Source organism: Hyla sarda, chromosome 7, assembly GCF_029499605.1.
Source record: "Hyla sarda isolate aHylSar1 chromosome 7, aHylSar1.hap1, whole genome shotgun sequence".
NCBI lineage: Eukaryota > Metazoa > Chordata > Amphibia > Anura > Hylidae > Hyla > Hyla sarda.
Window position 1 is genome coordinate 143,716,879 of NC_079195.1, and position 16,967 is coordinate 143,733,845.

Consider the following 16,967-nt stretch of genomic DNA (forward strand, 5'->3'; position numbering starts at 1 on the left):
GGCCACTGTATGTGTGTCTGTTCCAGCATCACTTCTAAACCATTAAATATATTAACATAAAATTTGGCACACATGTTACTTATATGTCAACAACAAACATAGGATAGGTTATTTATCCCTTACCCACCCCCATTTGAGAATCAGGGTTCTTATTTAAAGTCCCATACAAGTCTATGGGAAATTTATGTTATGCATAACTTTCAAATGGCTGGAGATATTTCAATAATACTTGGTCACATGTTACTGATATGTCAAATAAAAATGTATGACTCGTGTGCTTCTACAGACCTGCCCACTTCCTGCTAGGCGGCACTGAAATACTTGATTCCAGTGACGTCAGCAGGACAGGTGAGTAACATAGAACTCTAAACATGAAAATGATCTAAAAACATATAGAAAAGCTATAGAAAAACGCTAAAATCAATCTTATCGTTCAGTCCCAGCATATCTTGAGCTCTTGTTTTCAATAAAATATAAGCTTCTTGTTGCAACAATTTTTTATGTCTGTCCTCGCCGTTGTTGCTAGTAACGCATTCTAGACAACAGAATTGTAGCTTGGAGGTGTCATTGTTGTGATGTGTTCTTACATGATTTATAAATCTTGGTGAACCTTTTCCGCTTGATTCTGTCTTTATCACTGGTCCTACGGATTCTTCCCACTCACAAGCTGAGCACCGCCGGGAGACCTGCAGCTGTTGCCAGGATTGCATGCTTCGAACCAGGGGACTAAGGTCGTGCCGATTTGCTCATTTTTTCTATTTTTCAATATTGAACTTTGCTTTGAATCTGAGCACACCTGAAAATATTTGCCCCGTAAGCTGCGCATTATTTAACTGGTGTTTCCTCTCACAAAAATATGGAAATTTCAGAACCCGAAGCTCGGGAACCAGAGGAATTAACCAGCTGCTTGGATGCAACTAGTATCGGGAGAGAAAATGCAGATGCCTTTTTCTTGCAGTTTAATGAAAGAGATCCTTTCCAAGTACTAAGTGCAAAGGTCTTGGAAAATAAAGTCCTTCACCTAACCGAAAAGGAAACAAGGCTTTTTTGGACTCTTAATTCGTTAAAGTCTTATGCCGATTGCAAACGCGTTCCAAGAGGCTTAAGAGGATATAAAGAAGCCTCCCAATTTACAGAGGACCCTTTTTTTTATGGAGAAATGGAACCAACTACACCTAGATTATTCCAACAACATGACGATCTTGGTAGTTGGGAGAAATAAACAAGAATGTGAAATAGGAAAAAAAGATCTCTGCATTACAAGCTTCCATCAAGGATATTAAAAGAGATACATTTATTTGCGACAAAAGCGATTATGAAACCGGGAACATCTTCCTAAAGAAAAATCCAACTAAACTCCATAGAAAGAACACAAATTACAAAAATAAATTCCGGAACCGCAATAACAAAAAAGTCTCGGACTATTGGACAACGGATTCCGATTCCAGTTTATCAGATGGTCCATCTTCCATTTCAGATAAAAAACCTTTAGCTGGAGAACAAAGTAATCCAGCCACAACTACAAAATCAAAAGAAGGTGCCTCTATCCCTTTAGAGGGAAGAAAAGAACAAGACGAGGGAGGAAAAGAGGAAGAAAAAACCTCAGAAAAGAGGAAGAGAGTCTCTTGGCAACGTCCCATATTGTCACGATGCCGGCTGGCAGGTAGTGGATCCTCTGTGCCAGAGAGGGATAGGCGAGGACCGCGCTAGTGGACCGGTTCTAAGTCACTACTGGTTTTCACCAGAGCCCGCCGCAAAGCGGGATGGTCTTGCTGCGGCGGTAGTGACCAGGTCGTATCCACTAGCAACGGGTCACCTCTCTGACTGCTGATGATAGGCGAGGTACAAGGGAGTAGACAGAAGCAAGGTCGGACGTAGCAGAAGGTCGGGGGCAGGCGGCAAGGTTCGTAGTCAGGGTGGATAGCAGAAATTCTGGTACACAGGCTTAAGACACACAATACGCTTTCACTAGGCACAAGGGCAACAAGATCCGGCAAGGGAGTGCATGGGAGGAGGTCAGATAAAGGCAGGAACCAGGTGGAAGCCAATTAAGCTAATTGGGCCAGGCACCAATCATTGGTGCACTGGCCCTTTAAGTCTCAGGGAGCTGGCGCGCGCGCGCCCTAGAGAGCGGAGCCGCGCGCGCCAGCACATGACAGCAGGGGACGGGAACGGGTAAGTGACCTGGGATGCGACTCGCGAGCGGGCGCGTCCCGCTGTGCGAATCGCATCCCCAACGGCCATGACAGTGCAGCGCTCCCGGTCAGCGGGACTGACCGGGGAGCTGCAGGGAGAAAGACGCCGTGAGCGCTCCGGGGAGGAGCGGGGACCCGGAGCGCTAGGCGTAACAGTACCCCCCCCTTAGGTCTCCCCTTTTTTTTGTCCGGTGACTGCCTCCCCTGGGATGAGGACACCGGGAAGGAATGGATGGTTTCCTCAATGGCAGGCAGTACAGCAGGAGTAGGAATGGGGAGGGAGGGCAGAGGGTGAAGCTTGGCACGGGGCATGGCGACACAAGGACGGGAGCCATGAGGGGACACAGAGGCTTGCCTGAAGGGACTGGGAGGGAGGGAGAGGCATTTTCTGTGGCAGGCAGAGTCCCTAACGACCTTAGGGGGACCGGATACAGGAGGAACCACAGGGTCACGGCAGGGAGTACTGGGAACTGGTTTAAGGCAGTCCTTGGAACAAGAGGGACCCCAACTCTTGATCTCCCCAGTGGACCAGTCCAGGGTTGGGGAATGGTGTAGAAGCCAGGGTAGTCCAAGGAGAATTTCGGAAGCGCAATTGGGAAGGACCAAAAATTCAATTTTCTCGTGATGAGGTCCGATGCACATTAGGAGGGGCTCCGTGCGGTAACGCACGGTGCAATCCAACCTGGCTCCGTTGACCGCGGAAATGTGGAGTGGCTTGACAAGACGGGTCATCGGAATGCGGAATTTATTCACCAAGGACTCCCGAATAAAATTCCCAGAAGCACCAGAGTCCAGGCAGGCCACGGCTGAGAGGGAAGAGCTGGCTGAAGTAGAAATCCGTACAGGCACCGTGAGACGTGGAGAAGCCGACTTAGCATCCAGAGACGCCACACCCACGAGAGCTGGGTGCGAGCGTGCGTTTCCCAGACGTGGAGGACGGATAGGGCAATCCACCAAAAAATGTTCGGTACTGGCACAGTACAGACAAAGATTCTCTTCCTTACGGCGATTCCTCTCTTCCAGGGTCAGGCGAGACCGATCCACTTGCATGGCTTCCTCGGCGGGAGGCCTAGGCGCAGATTGCAGTGGAGACTGTGGGAGAGGTGTCCAGAGATCTAAGTCTTTTTCCTGGCGGAGCTCTTGATGTCTCTCAGAAAAACGCATGTCAATGCGCGTGGCTAGATGAATGAGTTCATGCAGGTTAGCAGGAGTTTCTCGTGCGGCCAGAACATCTTTAATGTTGCTGGATAGGCCTTTTTTAAAGGTCGCGCAGAGGGCCTCATTATTCCAGGAAAGTTCAGAAGCAAGAGTACGGAATTGTATGGCGTACTCGCCAACGGAAGAATTACCCTGGACCAGGTTCAGCAGGGCAGTCTCAGCAGAAGAGGCTCGGGCAGGTTCCTCAAAGACACTTCGAATTTCCGAGAAGAAGGAGTGTACAGAGGCAGTGACGGGGTCATTGCGGTCCCAGAGCGGTGTGGCCCATGACAGAGCTTTTCCAGACAGAAGGCTGACTACGAAAGCCACCTTAGACCTTTCAGTAGGAAACTGGTCCGACATCATCTCCAAGTGCAGAGAACATTGCGAAAGAAAGCCACGGCAAAACTTAGAGTCCCCATTAAATTTGTCCGGCAAGGACAGGCGGAGGCTAGGAGTGGCCACTCGCTGCGGAAGGGGTGCAGGAGCTGGCGGAGGAGATGATTGCTGCTGAAGTTGCGACTGAAGTTGCTGCACAATGGTGAATACTTCCGACAGCTGGTGGGTTAGATGGGCGATCTGTCGGGATTGCTGGGCGACCACCGTGGTGATATCAGAGATATAAGGCAGAGGGACGTCAGCGGGATCCATGGCCGGATCTACTGTCACGATGCCGGCTGGCAGGTAGTGGATCCTCTGTGCCAGAGAGGGATAGGCGAGGACCGCGCTAGTGGACCGGTTCTAAGTCACTACTGGTTTTCACCAGAGCCCGCCGCAAAGCGGGATGGTCTTGCTGCGGCGGTAGTGACCAGGTCGTATCCACTAGCAACGGGTCACCTCTCTGACTGCTGATGATAGGCGAGGTACAAGGGAGTAGACAGAAGCAAGGTCGGACGTAGCAGAAGGTCGGGGGCAGGCGGCAAGGTTCGTAGTCAGGGTGGATAGCAGAAGTTCTGGTACACAGGCTTAAGACACACAATACGCTTTCACTAGGCACAAGGGCAACAAGATCCGGCAAGGGAGTGCATGGGAGGAGGTCAGATAAAGGCAGGAACCAGGTGGAAGCCAATTAAGCTAATTGGGCCAGGCACCAATCATTGGTGCACTGGCCCTTTAAGTCTCAGGGAGCTGGCGCGCGCGCGCCCTAGAGAGCGGAGCCGCGCGCGCCAGCACATGACAGCAGGGGACGGGAACGGGTAAGTGACCTGGGATGCGACTCGCGAGCGGGCGCGTCCCGCTGTGCGAATCGCATCCCCAACGGCCATGACAGTGCAGCGCTCCCGGTCAGCGGGACTGACCGGGGAGCTGCAGGGAGAAAGACGCCGTGAGCGCTCCGGGGAGGAGCGGGGACCCGGAGCGCTAGGCGTAACACATATAGACGCTAATACAGAGACTGTCCCTAAAGTAGACGCTCCACCAGTAATCAATTTAACTGGTTTAGAGCTTAGTGATGCGGTTATTTCCTTGTTGACAAAGGGTTTACATTTTTGTTTGCCAGAACAGTTCGACCTCACGGCTTTTGAGGTCAACCTGTTCAAGGCAATTCACAAAATCAACCTTAAAAAGTTTTTTCTTAATAAAGAATTTGCAAGAGAATACAAGACAGGCGAAATTCCTGCCATCATAGGTCCTCTGGGATTTAGTGTGATTGAGAACATGACAAACAGCAAAATAAACTGCCTCTCTGCAATGGGGGGAATTGATGAATGAACATTTTGACCTTTCAGGCACAGAAAATATTGAAATCACCAATTTCAAGGGTGGTATAAGGTCGCAATTCAATCCCCCCATTCCAGCAGGTAGCAGTCTTGATCTTTTTCAATATACTGTCACAAAAGAAATTAGGGCTCTTGTTTATCCGACGGATGCCCCCAACTTGTCCAGGGCTGAACATGATGCCATTCTGTGGTTAAAATCCCAGAGGGGCATAGTGGTCAAAAAGGCAGATAAGGGCGGCAATGCCGTCCTAATGACTGAAGAATACTATACAAAAGAAGCCTTGCATCAGTTGGGGGATCAATGCACCTATGTGAAATTGTGCATCAATCCCACATCTAAATATAAGTCAGGGTTAAAGTAATTGTTAAGGAAATTTGTAGAACAAGGCATTATTTCCAAACATACCGCAGAGAAGCTGTTGCCGACCCACTCCAAATTCCAAGCTTGGTATTTCTTACCAAAAATCCATAATACATTCGAGTCTCGATACCAATCGTGTCTGGGGTGGGTTTGGTAACAGAGTCTCTGTCTCAGTACGTAGATTGGCTTCTTCGTCCGATGCTTAAATCTATCCCTTCCTTAATTAAGGACACCAACACATTTTTGGTGGCTTTGGAGGGATTACACTGGCAGGAGGGCTTTCTACTTGCGTCTATAAACGTTGAAAGCCATTATACCAGAATCCCTCAGGCAAAAGGAGCAGATTGCAGTAGAGAGCTATTGTTAAAAACTGACAAAGATGAAGGTTTTGTTAACTTTATCAGTGAGTCCTTACAGTTTATCTTGAGTCACAATGCATTTATGTTCGATGATACATGGTACGCCCAGATAAGTGGAACGGTGATGGGCACGCCAGTCGCGTGCACTTTCGCCAACCTCTATCTGGTTGCCTTTGAACAGAAATTAGTTTTTTCTCAGTCTAATTCATATTTGAGGTATCTGCAATGTTTTTTTTTAGATATGTGGATATTTTCATCCTTTGGACCGGCACGGTCCAGCAGTTTGAGGATTTCGTCTCATGTCTAAATACACCCAATGATTATAACATGCATTTCACATATAAGATCGATAGCTCTTCCTTAGAATTTCTGGAGGTACTAGTCAGCATTCAAGAGGGACACCTCACCACAAAAGGTTTTAGAAAACCGACCGCATCCAATACTTTGCTGCACCATGGTAGCCATCATCCCGCACATACCAAGAAGGCTTTACCTTACAGCCAATTTCTTAGGCTTAGATGGATTAACAGCAGTGATGATGCTTTCATTGATCAGGCTCTAGAGTTATTGGAACCGCTAAAATCTCGAGGCTATCCGTAGGACCTCCTCCAAGCCCTGTCACGAGCAAGAAATCAGAATCGCTCAGATCTTCTCTTCATTAGAAAAAAATAAACATAATGATTTGGGTTCTGTTCAGACTGTGGTCTCTGGTTTTCGGGATCTGCCCCGTACAAGAGACTCTGAGTCCCCAACTACCTACCCTGGTGAGAGGAATGAGCGCTTTTGTTTCTCGTTCAAATTTCCCCCAATGGCAGACACCATTAGAAAAGTCATCTTAAAAATCTGGCCTCTTATTGAAAAATACCCCAGTGTAGGTTCAATCCGTTTCAACAGACCGATTATAACTTTCCGGAGGAGCAAACATTTAAAAAATGAATTAGGAGCAGATTTACGAGTAGTAAATCAGAGAATTGGTTGGCCGGATCCAGACCTAGCGGTAACCATAAGTGCGGTTCCTGTAATTGGTGTTCTCACTTTCTTCCTTGTAAGAACATTACATTAGGTGGAGTAAATTTTAAAATTTCCGATTTCATATGCTGCAGGTCGAAATTTATAGTCTACAGTATGAGGTGTAGTTGTGGATTCTTTTATATTGGGAGTACCATCAGACCCCTCTTTACCAGATTTTGAGAACACATTTGGTCCGTTAGGTCTGGAAAAGGTTCACCAAGATTTATAAATCATGTGAGAACACATCACAACAGTGACACCTCCAAGCTACAATTCTGTGGTCTAGAATGCGTTACTAGCAACAACGGCGAGGACAGACATAAGAAATTGTTGCAACGAGAAGCTTATATTATATTGAAAAGAAGAGCTCAAGATATGCTGGGACTGAACGATAAGATTGATTTTAGCGTTTTTCTATAGCTTTTCTATATTTTTTAGATCTTTTTCATGTTTAGAGTTCTATGTTACTCACCTGTCCTGCTGACGCCACTGGAATCAAGTATTTCAGTGCCGCCTAGCAGGAAGTGGGCAGGTCTGTAGAAGCACATGAGTTGTGTGAAACAACGTTACCTGTACTCACTGCTTGGAGTCTTTGAGCCTCTGCCTCCTCCTGATTTTAGACATGTTTGTCTGCTGAACTGAGAATAGAGAAATTCCGTTTGCACCAACCGGAGAGTTGCTGCTTGATTCTGTCTTTTGCACTGGTCCTACGGATTCTTCCCACTCACAAGCTGAACACTGCCGGGAGACCTGCAGCTGTTGCCAGGATTGCATGCTTCGAACCAGGGGACTAGGGTAGTGCCGATTTCCTCTTTTTCTCTATTTTGAAATAAAAATATATAATAGTTAAATTAATCCCTAACCTGCCCCATATGTAAAGGATGTTTTTTTTTTTTTCAAAGTCCCATGCAAGTATATAGAACTTCTGGTACCTTACTCCACAAGCTCTGCTTCTCCTGTGGAATGCGTCAGTCTGGCTGGTAAGCCACACCCTCCCTGCATGCCATGTTCCATCTCACAAAGACATGCCCACCTTTTATGCCACACCCATTTTATTTTCAGCTTACAATATCTTTATCACAATGCAGCCCCACCTGAGGGTGGAATATGAGGATTATAAATGAGGATTAGCTATGGGGACGGGATATGAGGATGGGATATGAGGACGGGATATGAGGACGGGATATGAGGTTGGGATATGGGGTCAGGATATGGGGACGGAATATGGGGTCGAGATATGAGGTTGGGATATAGGGACGGATATGAGGATGGGATATGAGGACAGGATATAAGGTTGGGATATGGGGACGGGATAATGGGGTCGAGATATGAGGAGGGGATTTGGAGTCGGGATATGAGTAGGGGATATGGGGTCAGGATTTAGGGGCGGAATATGAGGACAAAAGCATCCTGCTTTGCTGCTTTTCCTCCCCCCACAAGGATAAGGTAGGAAAAACTGGGCAGCACCGGGTACACAGCTAGTTTTTGAGAAAGGAGGCTCAACTAAATATTGATGTGATATTATTCACAAAGCATATAGAAAGCACAAAGCACTCACAAGGCATCTTCTGTTCAAACAGTAAGAATTATTTATTTCATAACGTAGTACAGCAGCAGTAGGTGCATTGGTGTTGGGGAGGAAAAAAGGCAATGGTTCATATCATGCATGTAGCACTTCGTCAGGCCCATGAAATAAATAATTCCTAATGTTTGAACAGAATATGCCTGGTGAGTGCTTCGTGCTTTCTATATGCTGTGTGAATTATATAATATCTGATTACGTGAGCACCTGTGACTGGGATCTCTGAGAAGTAGTGCCGGAGGAGGGGGTACCACAATTAATGTGACCTGTATGCTAATAGCCAGCAGTGCCGAGACATTTTGTCTTTGAGAATGATCATCTATTGATGTGATATTTCTGTCGGGTGCCCAAATTTATGCACCTGTCTCCTTTTGTTTTACTGCAGATTGCACATTTTCTGTTCACCCAGTAAACCTCATATCACTTATGAAATATGATATTAAGATATAATATATTTAATAGATCAAAATTTTATTACTGATCTAAAGACCCAATTATTTATAAATGAAAATCATGGAAATTGTCAGGTGCCTAAACTTTTACATACACCTGTAAATGTCAAAGCAAAATAAAAAAATATGTCAAAGGGTCAGAAAATTGTACAGTATTACTAAACTTAAAAAAAAAAAAAAACATGTCTGAGTCTTAAATGGAACCTTCACTTTAAATTTGTGTTAATGTCTTCAACAGCCATTTGTTCTGATTGAAGTAAGATTAATGTTAATAGGATTTACTACTTGGAACCTGTCTGCCTGTCTCTCAGAATAAGAGTAGAGTATATATCCAAGAAAGAATATGGATGCAACTTGGAACCTTATTCTTTTGCTAGTTTTCTTTTCAGAATTTGCCTTGGTCTCGATGTCCTGTGTAACTGGATGTTCCTGTTCAAATGACACTTTTGGGCGGTAAGTAAGGGACATCCTTACTGCAAGTAATAGATGACAATTAAGAATAAATTATTTGTAACTTATTTAATTTTTTTTTCCATTTCCTAAGTAATGATGTTTTATATCTTTTATATGGTGTGTTTGATGTTAGGATATCCTTAGCATAACCAGTTGGCCCTTTTCAAGCTCTAAACATTACATAATATAATTTACAATATAAAATATTTTGTTAAATATTTTTGTTGACTAAAAAATAACTAGATTAATTGTGAACCTCCATGTTATAAAAGAGTGCTTTTGCTATAGTAATGTCATAAAGATTTTTGGAGTATGATTTAGATTGTTCCTCATAACATTGTACAACATACTATATCTGCTTCTAATGGTTCTACATTAATGGCTGTCTATAAGCAAGTGACATTCAGAGTTACTGTATCAATCCAGAAGTACAAATATATATATTAAATGCAAACATGTAGGACTATCTAGTAATTATAATATTTTACTATTATAGTATTATTTAGAATATATTTCAGTCCTTCTTTAGCTCAAAGCCTAATAACAAATAACAAAACCTGAAAAATATATCAAATTTGTTTCACAATCACAGTGGGGAGAGTGATGCAACACTTTAAGCCTCATGCATGAAAACTATAGTAAAACAAAAATTAAATAAATAAACTGAATTTGTTCTTTATTTTACAGAAGTCTACTTTGCATGTCCTCATCTCTAAACAAAATACCAGATGACATCCCTCCAGATATTCGCAAAGTAAGAGTAGAAAAATGTCACCTCACCGAACTTTCTCGGGGGTTGTTTGGTGGGGTTAGCTCATTAGAATACCTCTGGCTCAATTTCAACAACATTACTCTAATGCATATGAAAAGCTTAGAAGACCTTCAAAGGCTAAAGGAACTAAGACTACAAGGAAACAAACTGCGATCAGTACCATGGACTGCTTTTCAAGACACTCCTGCTTTAAGGATACTGGACCTGAAGCACAACAGATTAGATGTTCTTCCAGAACATGCTCTGAAGTTTCTGTCCAATCTGACCTACTTAGACTTATCCTTCAATCAGCTTACTATCATCTCCAAAGATGTTTTTTTAAGCTGGCCCTTGTATCAAAAAGCACACACAACAGAGAGGACTGAAATAAGTACCAATGTAGTCTTGGCCTTACATGACAACCCTTGGATGTGTGATTGTCGTCTTAAAGGATTTGTCAATTTTATGAAAACAGTGAGCACACCTATTATATTGATGAATTCATACTTGACCTGTGCTAGTCCAGATTCTAAAGCTGGCAAATTCTTTCACGAATTGGAGTTAAAAAGCTGTATGAAGCCAACCACTAACTCTTTAGTGTCCAACATTACGGTACAGGAAGGGTTGAATGTAACACTGGTTTGTTTCATAACTGCAAGTCCTATGCCATCAATATTATGGACCCATGGTTTCAAAACATCAAACAGCAAAGCAAATAATGGTAAGTCGAAGTAAAAAAATTATTTATTTGCCATGGTCTATAAAGAACAGGTGAAGAATGGTGCTGTAGGAACCTACTACAAATAAGTGAGAAGGTCATCACCCAGCCCTGCACTGAGAACTCCACAAGTGTGGAGTAAATGAAGACATAACTGACACATATGGCAAACATTATTTATTCATACAGCCCAGTAACCAAAGGAAGGCCAACAAAGTGTCAGTTTGGCCTCCATTTTGGTAGTTTCTCTTTTTCTGCCAAGTAGCTATTCCATAATGCAGGATCCAATAAAAAAAAACTATACCATACAGTATATATATTTCTTAACATGGGAGTCTAGGTATCCATAGAGGAGTCCCCCAACATACTCCCCTGGAAACCACAAAAACATATTTTCATAAAAAGGAATAAGGACTGTTGGGTTAAGTTGGGAGGTTTCAGACAGCAGACAATTAAAGGAACAATTGTTCATGCAAGACAATAACCACTGGGTTAACATATTATCACATTGTTATTATTATAGTTCAGCTGAAAACAAGATAAAAACTATCTGCATTTACATTTGATGGGTGTGGCTTACCTATTTTCTTAGAAAATAGAAACCAATATTTATTCATTTATTTATTTATATACATAGTCTACATGAAATAATCTGCCATAATCTGTCTGAGAAAAACAATTGAAATTCAGTTGAAATACAAAATACTTCCAACATCATCTGTCATGGGGGACCCCATACAAAATAGACAATTAGACAGTTAGGCCAACTTTGTTCTTTCTAATGTGTATGGAGGCCTTAAAGGGGTACTCGGGTTGAAAAATAGTTTTTTTTAATTAACTAGTGCCAGAAAGTTAAACAGATTTGTAAATTACTTCTATTTAGAAATCTTAATCCTTCCAGTACTTATCAGCTGCTGTATGCTCCACAGGTAGTTCTTTTCTTTTAAAATTTATTTTCTGTCTGACCACAGCACTCTCTGCTGACACCTTTGTCTGTGTCAGGAACTGTCCAGAGTAGAAGCAAATCCCCATAGCTTTGGAGTTTACATCAGCTGATAAGTATTGTATGGTTTAAGAATTTTTTTATAGAAATAAATAAAGAAATCTGTTTAACTTTCTGGCACCAGTTGATTAAAAAATAATAATAATTGTTTTCCACCGCAGTACCCCTGTACTACCCCTGCAGTAGAACAATGCATTTTGAAAAGTCTTTTGCTAAACTTCCCAGAATGACTAGTGCAAGCTCTGTGCTGATATTGAGCCAACAAGAATATACATTTTGGCCATGAATACTGTAAGTCAAATTGGGAATGTAACACTTTGCTAATTCATACTGTAACTCAGGGTCAGCACTATATGCACACTTCACAGTTTCATAACTTTTTAGAAAGATTAAATGGTTGGTTAGAATTTTTTTAAATGATCCCAAACACGAGAAAACATTAAAACAATCCACACTCACTTGTCCGATCCAATGCTGATCCCCTGTAAAAGCTTTGTTTTGAGAAGCGGATGACATGTGACCACTGCAGCCAATCAGTGGCCTCAGCGGTAACATGCTCCACTTCTGGAATACTGGACACCAGATCAGACAGGTGACTAGATAGATTGCTTTACTGGGTCTGGGTGCCACTTAAACAAAACAAAAAACTATCTATTTATTTGTCATACATGCACAGTTATTCTAAAAGCATTCTTTATGGCAACATTTCAAATATTTTTATCTGGTAATCCATTTTGCGTATTTTGTGCAGCTGGGTTGTTACTTGCTATAGAATGTGGAATAGAACAGCAACATATGTGAGCTGTATCTTATAGCAGGTAATAGTTGCCAATAGCCACTATAGTAAATGTTTTTCTTCTTTTCACAGTGTCCACCATATTGATAGATGAGGAGACAGTAAAATCTGAGTTAGTAATCCCAGTAGTGCATCTTGCAGATGCTGGAGTCTACAACTGTGTAGCTAAAAATTTCCTGGGCAACTCTACCTCTTCAATTATTCTGCACGTCCCGTCTTCAAGGGCAGGAGATCCCTCAGTGTTTCCTTCATACTCTTATAGTCCATCATTGTCTTCAGATGAGAATGTATTTATAGATATAAGAATTGCCAAGCAGACAGTTTATGGAATATCTTTAGAATGGTTTGCCGTGACAGAGAATCCAAGTGAAACATGGTATACAATTTATTTTGGCAAATATGATGACAAGGAGAAAGAAGTCATAAATATTGGCCCTGGAATTTACACATATTCTGTAAATGATTTGCTTCCAACAACTAAATATGAAGTTTGTATCACGTTAAAAAGTAAACGACCCAGGAAGGGACAATGCATTTTGTTCTTGACTGGTAGCGACATCAGTGAATTGGAACAGAGGGAAAAACTTATCCATATAATTGTTATTGTATGTGCCATGGTGTTAGCAGTGCCAGCGGGAATGTATGCTTGCACCACAGAGACCAGACTTAACTGCATTGAAAAATGCTTAGGCCTTTGCCGGAGAAGGCACAAAGGGCAAAAAAACCTGAAGAAAGATAACAACAAAGAGAGTACCTTTGACAGCTTACAGGCCAGCAGTGAAGAGGGACTGTGCCAGAGAGAATGCACAGAAGAAAATCGAAGGCGACGATGTTCCGAGGATAAGCTTAATAAGGCTAAGCCAGAAAACAAGAACCCAGCAGAACTCTACTAAAACAGTGTTCCTTGTTGCCTAATAGCATGCACTGGCGCAGCTCAAATAAACATTTACTATGGAAAGGAAAATTAGGCAAAACACCGGACATAGATGGAAAGTGCTATGATACAATTCTGATGTATTGTTACTTTGCACTCAAGAATTGATCTCCAAATTCTTAATATTTCCCACTGTAACTTTGCAGCTTACCCAGATATTATCTACTGGAACATGAACTTTTTAGTACACAAACAAGATCTATATCAAAACTCATATAAAAACACATACTATACTCTGATTAAACTGGGTAAAACTGCTACCGAAAAGGACTTGAGGGCATTGTTGACCAAGGCTAAAAAAGATCATATAATGGGATGTATTAAGGGAAGTATAGAGACTCATGACAAGAGCTGTAGCTACCAGCTCATACAGTTCTTCCCTGATATGTATGTTATTTCCATAGTGGGCGGGGGAGATACAAAGTTGACCATACAATATAAATTGTCAGGTCTCCTAGCCCCTCCCCCCGGAGGTGTGACATTTGTTGACCACTGGGCAGTCCATAGATTAAAGCATTTCCAACAATTGTAATGCAGATTAGATTCTCTGTACTCCAGATTCTTTTCATCAAGTTTAGGTCACTGCTATTTTCATACTTGCGACGGGAGTCGGAGGCGCTGGACACACAGCAATGGACATGATACGTTTAATCACCCATGATGCAACGCGTTTCACAGTAAGACGGCTTCATCAGGTAGAAATGCATGCAGTGGTCAACACAGCTCCGTGCATGGAGCGGTGCCTGCTCAGTGCATAGAGGGATACCTATCTCATATCCTGGGGTACTTTGGCGCTATACATCTTATCCCCTATTGAAAGGATGGGCGATAAGATGTTCCATTGCGGCCATCCTGCTGCTGGGGACCCCATGATCTCTCCTACAGCACTTCCGTTTTTCAGTTGCACAGAGCAATCCTCGCTCTGTGCAGCTTAAAAACGGGGGTGCTGCAGGAGAGATAGTTGGGGTCCCCAGCGATGGGATCCCCGCGCTCTAACATCCTATCCCCTATCCTTTTGATAGGGGATAAGATGCTTAGTGCTGGAGTACCCCTTTAACCCCTTAACGGCCAAGGACGTATATTTACGTCCTTGGCCGGCTCCCGCGATATAACGCCTTGGCAGGTGACCCCACGTCATATCAGGTCGGTCCCGGCATGTATCGGAAGCTGGGACCCGGGGCTAATGGCACACGGCAGCAATCACGGTGCCGTGTGCTTTTAACCCATTAGACGTGGCGTTCAAAGTTGAACGCCGCATCTAAAACGAAAGTGAAAGGTGCCCGGCTGCTCAGTGGGGCTGAGGTGTCCCGATAAGCTGGGACACGAGCGGAGGTCCTCTTACCTTCCCTTCGGCGATTGATTGCTCCAAGCCTGAGATGCAGGCTTGAGCAATCGACCGCTGATAACACTGATCACTGCAAAGCTATGGCTTTGCAGTGAACAGTGCTGGCAATCAGTGTGTGCAGTGCTATAGGTCCCTATGGGAGCTATAACACTGCAAAAAAAAGTGTAAAAAAAGTTAATAAATGTGATTTAACCCTTTCCTTAATAAAAGTTCAAATCACCCCCCTTTTCCCATAAAAAAAAAAACCACCATGTAAATAAAAACAAATATAAACATATGTGGTATCACCGCTTGTATAAATGTCCGAATTATAAAAATATATCATTAATTAAACCGCACGGTCAATGGCGTACACGCAAAAAAATTCTAAAGTCCAAAATAACGTATTTTTGGTCGCTTTTTATATAATGAAAAAATTAATAAAAAGCAATCAAAAAGTCTGATCAATACAAAAAGGGAACCGCTAAAAATTTCAGAACACGGCGCAAAAAATGAGCCCTCATACCACCCCATACGCAGAAAAATAAAAAAGTTATAGGAGACAGGAGATGACAATTTTAAACGTATACATTTCCGTGCATGTAGTTATGATTTTTTTTCTAAGTATGACAAAATCAAACCTATATAAGTAGGATATCATTTTAATTGTATGGACCTGCAGAATAAAGATCAGGTATAATTTTTACTGAAATATGTACTGCATAGAAACGGAAGCCCCCAAAAGTTACAAAATGGCGTTTTTTCTTCAATTTTGTCGCACAATATTTATTTTTTTCTGTTTCGCTGTAGATTTTTGGGTAAAATGTTTGATGTCACTGCAAAGTAGAATTGGTGGTGCAAACAATAAGCTATCATATGGGTTTTTAGGTGCAAAATTGAAAGGGTTATGATTTTTAAAACGTGAGGAGGAAAAAACGAAAGTGCAAAAACTGAAAAACCCTGCGTCTTTAAGTGGTTAAGGAGAATCTGTCATTGGGTTTATGCTGCCTTATCTGAAAGTAGAAACCCTGATTCTAGTACTGTATTACTTTTTTTTTTCTTGTGGGAGTTTTCATCAAAACTATTGTTCATCTGCTGCAGAGCGAGCTGAGCGCACACATTTTTTAATGAATGTTGTTATAAAATCCCCCCAAAAATTTTAAAAAATAAATAAACTAATGAAGTATGTGAAGTTGCTACCATGCTCTTCCACCATGGATACTGTGCATAGAGAGCAAACTGTCAATCAGTAGTGAGTAGTAAGTAGGGGGGGGGGGGGGGGTTGTTGGGCGGCAGCTAATGAATACTTTGGACTACAGAAAAATGAATTGGTAACCTTGCCTCACATTGGTGTTACTGGTTTCTAGGAAAATGGAGAGTATACCTGCAATGTGTAGATTACATCTATCAATGATTTGTTGAGTTAACATGTGTAATAATTCAGTAGCTTTGAAATGACCAGTTAATACTTTTAAGACAAGAAAGCAGATAAGTAACTCTGTGAAAAAATCATTTTGTATCTATAGATACATGTATATCTCCAACTATGTATTGTTATAATTTTTATATGTTTTATTTTCATATTTTTGTTTTTTTTTACAAAGTAATCATTAAACAGAATGTGTTCATTATGTATTATTTATGAGAGAAGCCCTTTTTTGTCTGAACCTTTCAATGTTTTATTGTATAATAACATAAACATTACTGAGGCTTTTGTGAGCTCTACAAACAGAAAAAGAAAAAATCAACATAAAAAAAATAAGAAGCGATCCATAATTATCACAATCATTTACACAAAACAATTGAAATAAACTACATAACTATTAAAAATGTTACTACAACACACAAATCAAGTCAGTGAAAGAGAAATATATGCACAGTATATCATTTAATGGAAAAGCAATGCTAACTATAAATATAAACTGCATATGTAAATAGTTCAGTATTTCTTCATAATTCATGTAGATGCATACCATAAATAATGTTAAATTACTCTTACAGAGGACTTATGATAGAAATAAAAAAAAGTTCAACTCTGTTCCAGAGATATAGTGATTTTACTATATGGTTCATGCATTTTTTCCTGACTAGTTAAAAAGCGGTGTAAATGCAA

At 41.9% G+C, this 16,967-nt stretch overlaps 1 protein-coding gene across 1 annotated transcript; it reads left to right on the forward strand.

Moving 5' to 3' along the window:
• The first annotated feature begins 9,231 nt into the window (after positions 1-9,231).
• LRIT2 (leucine rich repeat, Ig-like and transmembrane domains 2) lies at positions 9,232-16,065 on the forward strand. Its single transcript, XM_056529636.1, has 3 exons — positions 9,232-9,328; positions 10,016-10,800; positions 12,669-16,065. The coding sequence occupies exons 1-3, from the start codon at positions 9,282-9,284 to the stop codon at positions 13,487-13,489; spliced, it is 1,653 nt and encodes a 550-aa protein (XP_056385611.1). The 5' UTR covers positions 9,232-9,281; the 3' UTR covers positions 13,490-16,065.
• Positions 16,066-16,967: the final 902 nt, after the last annotated feature.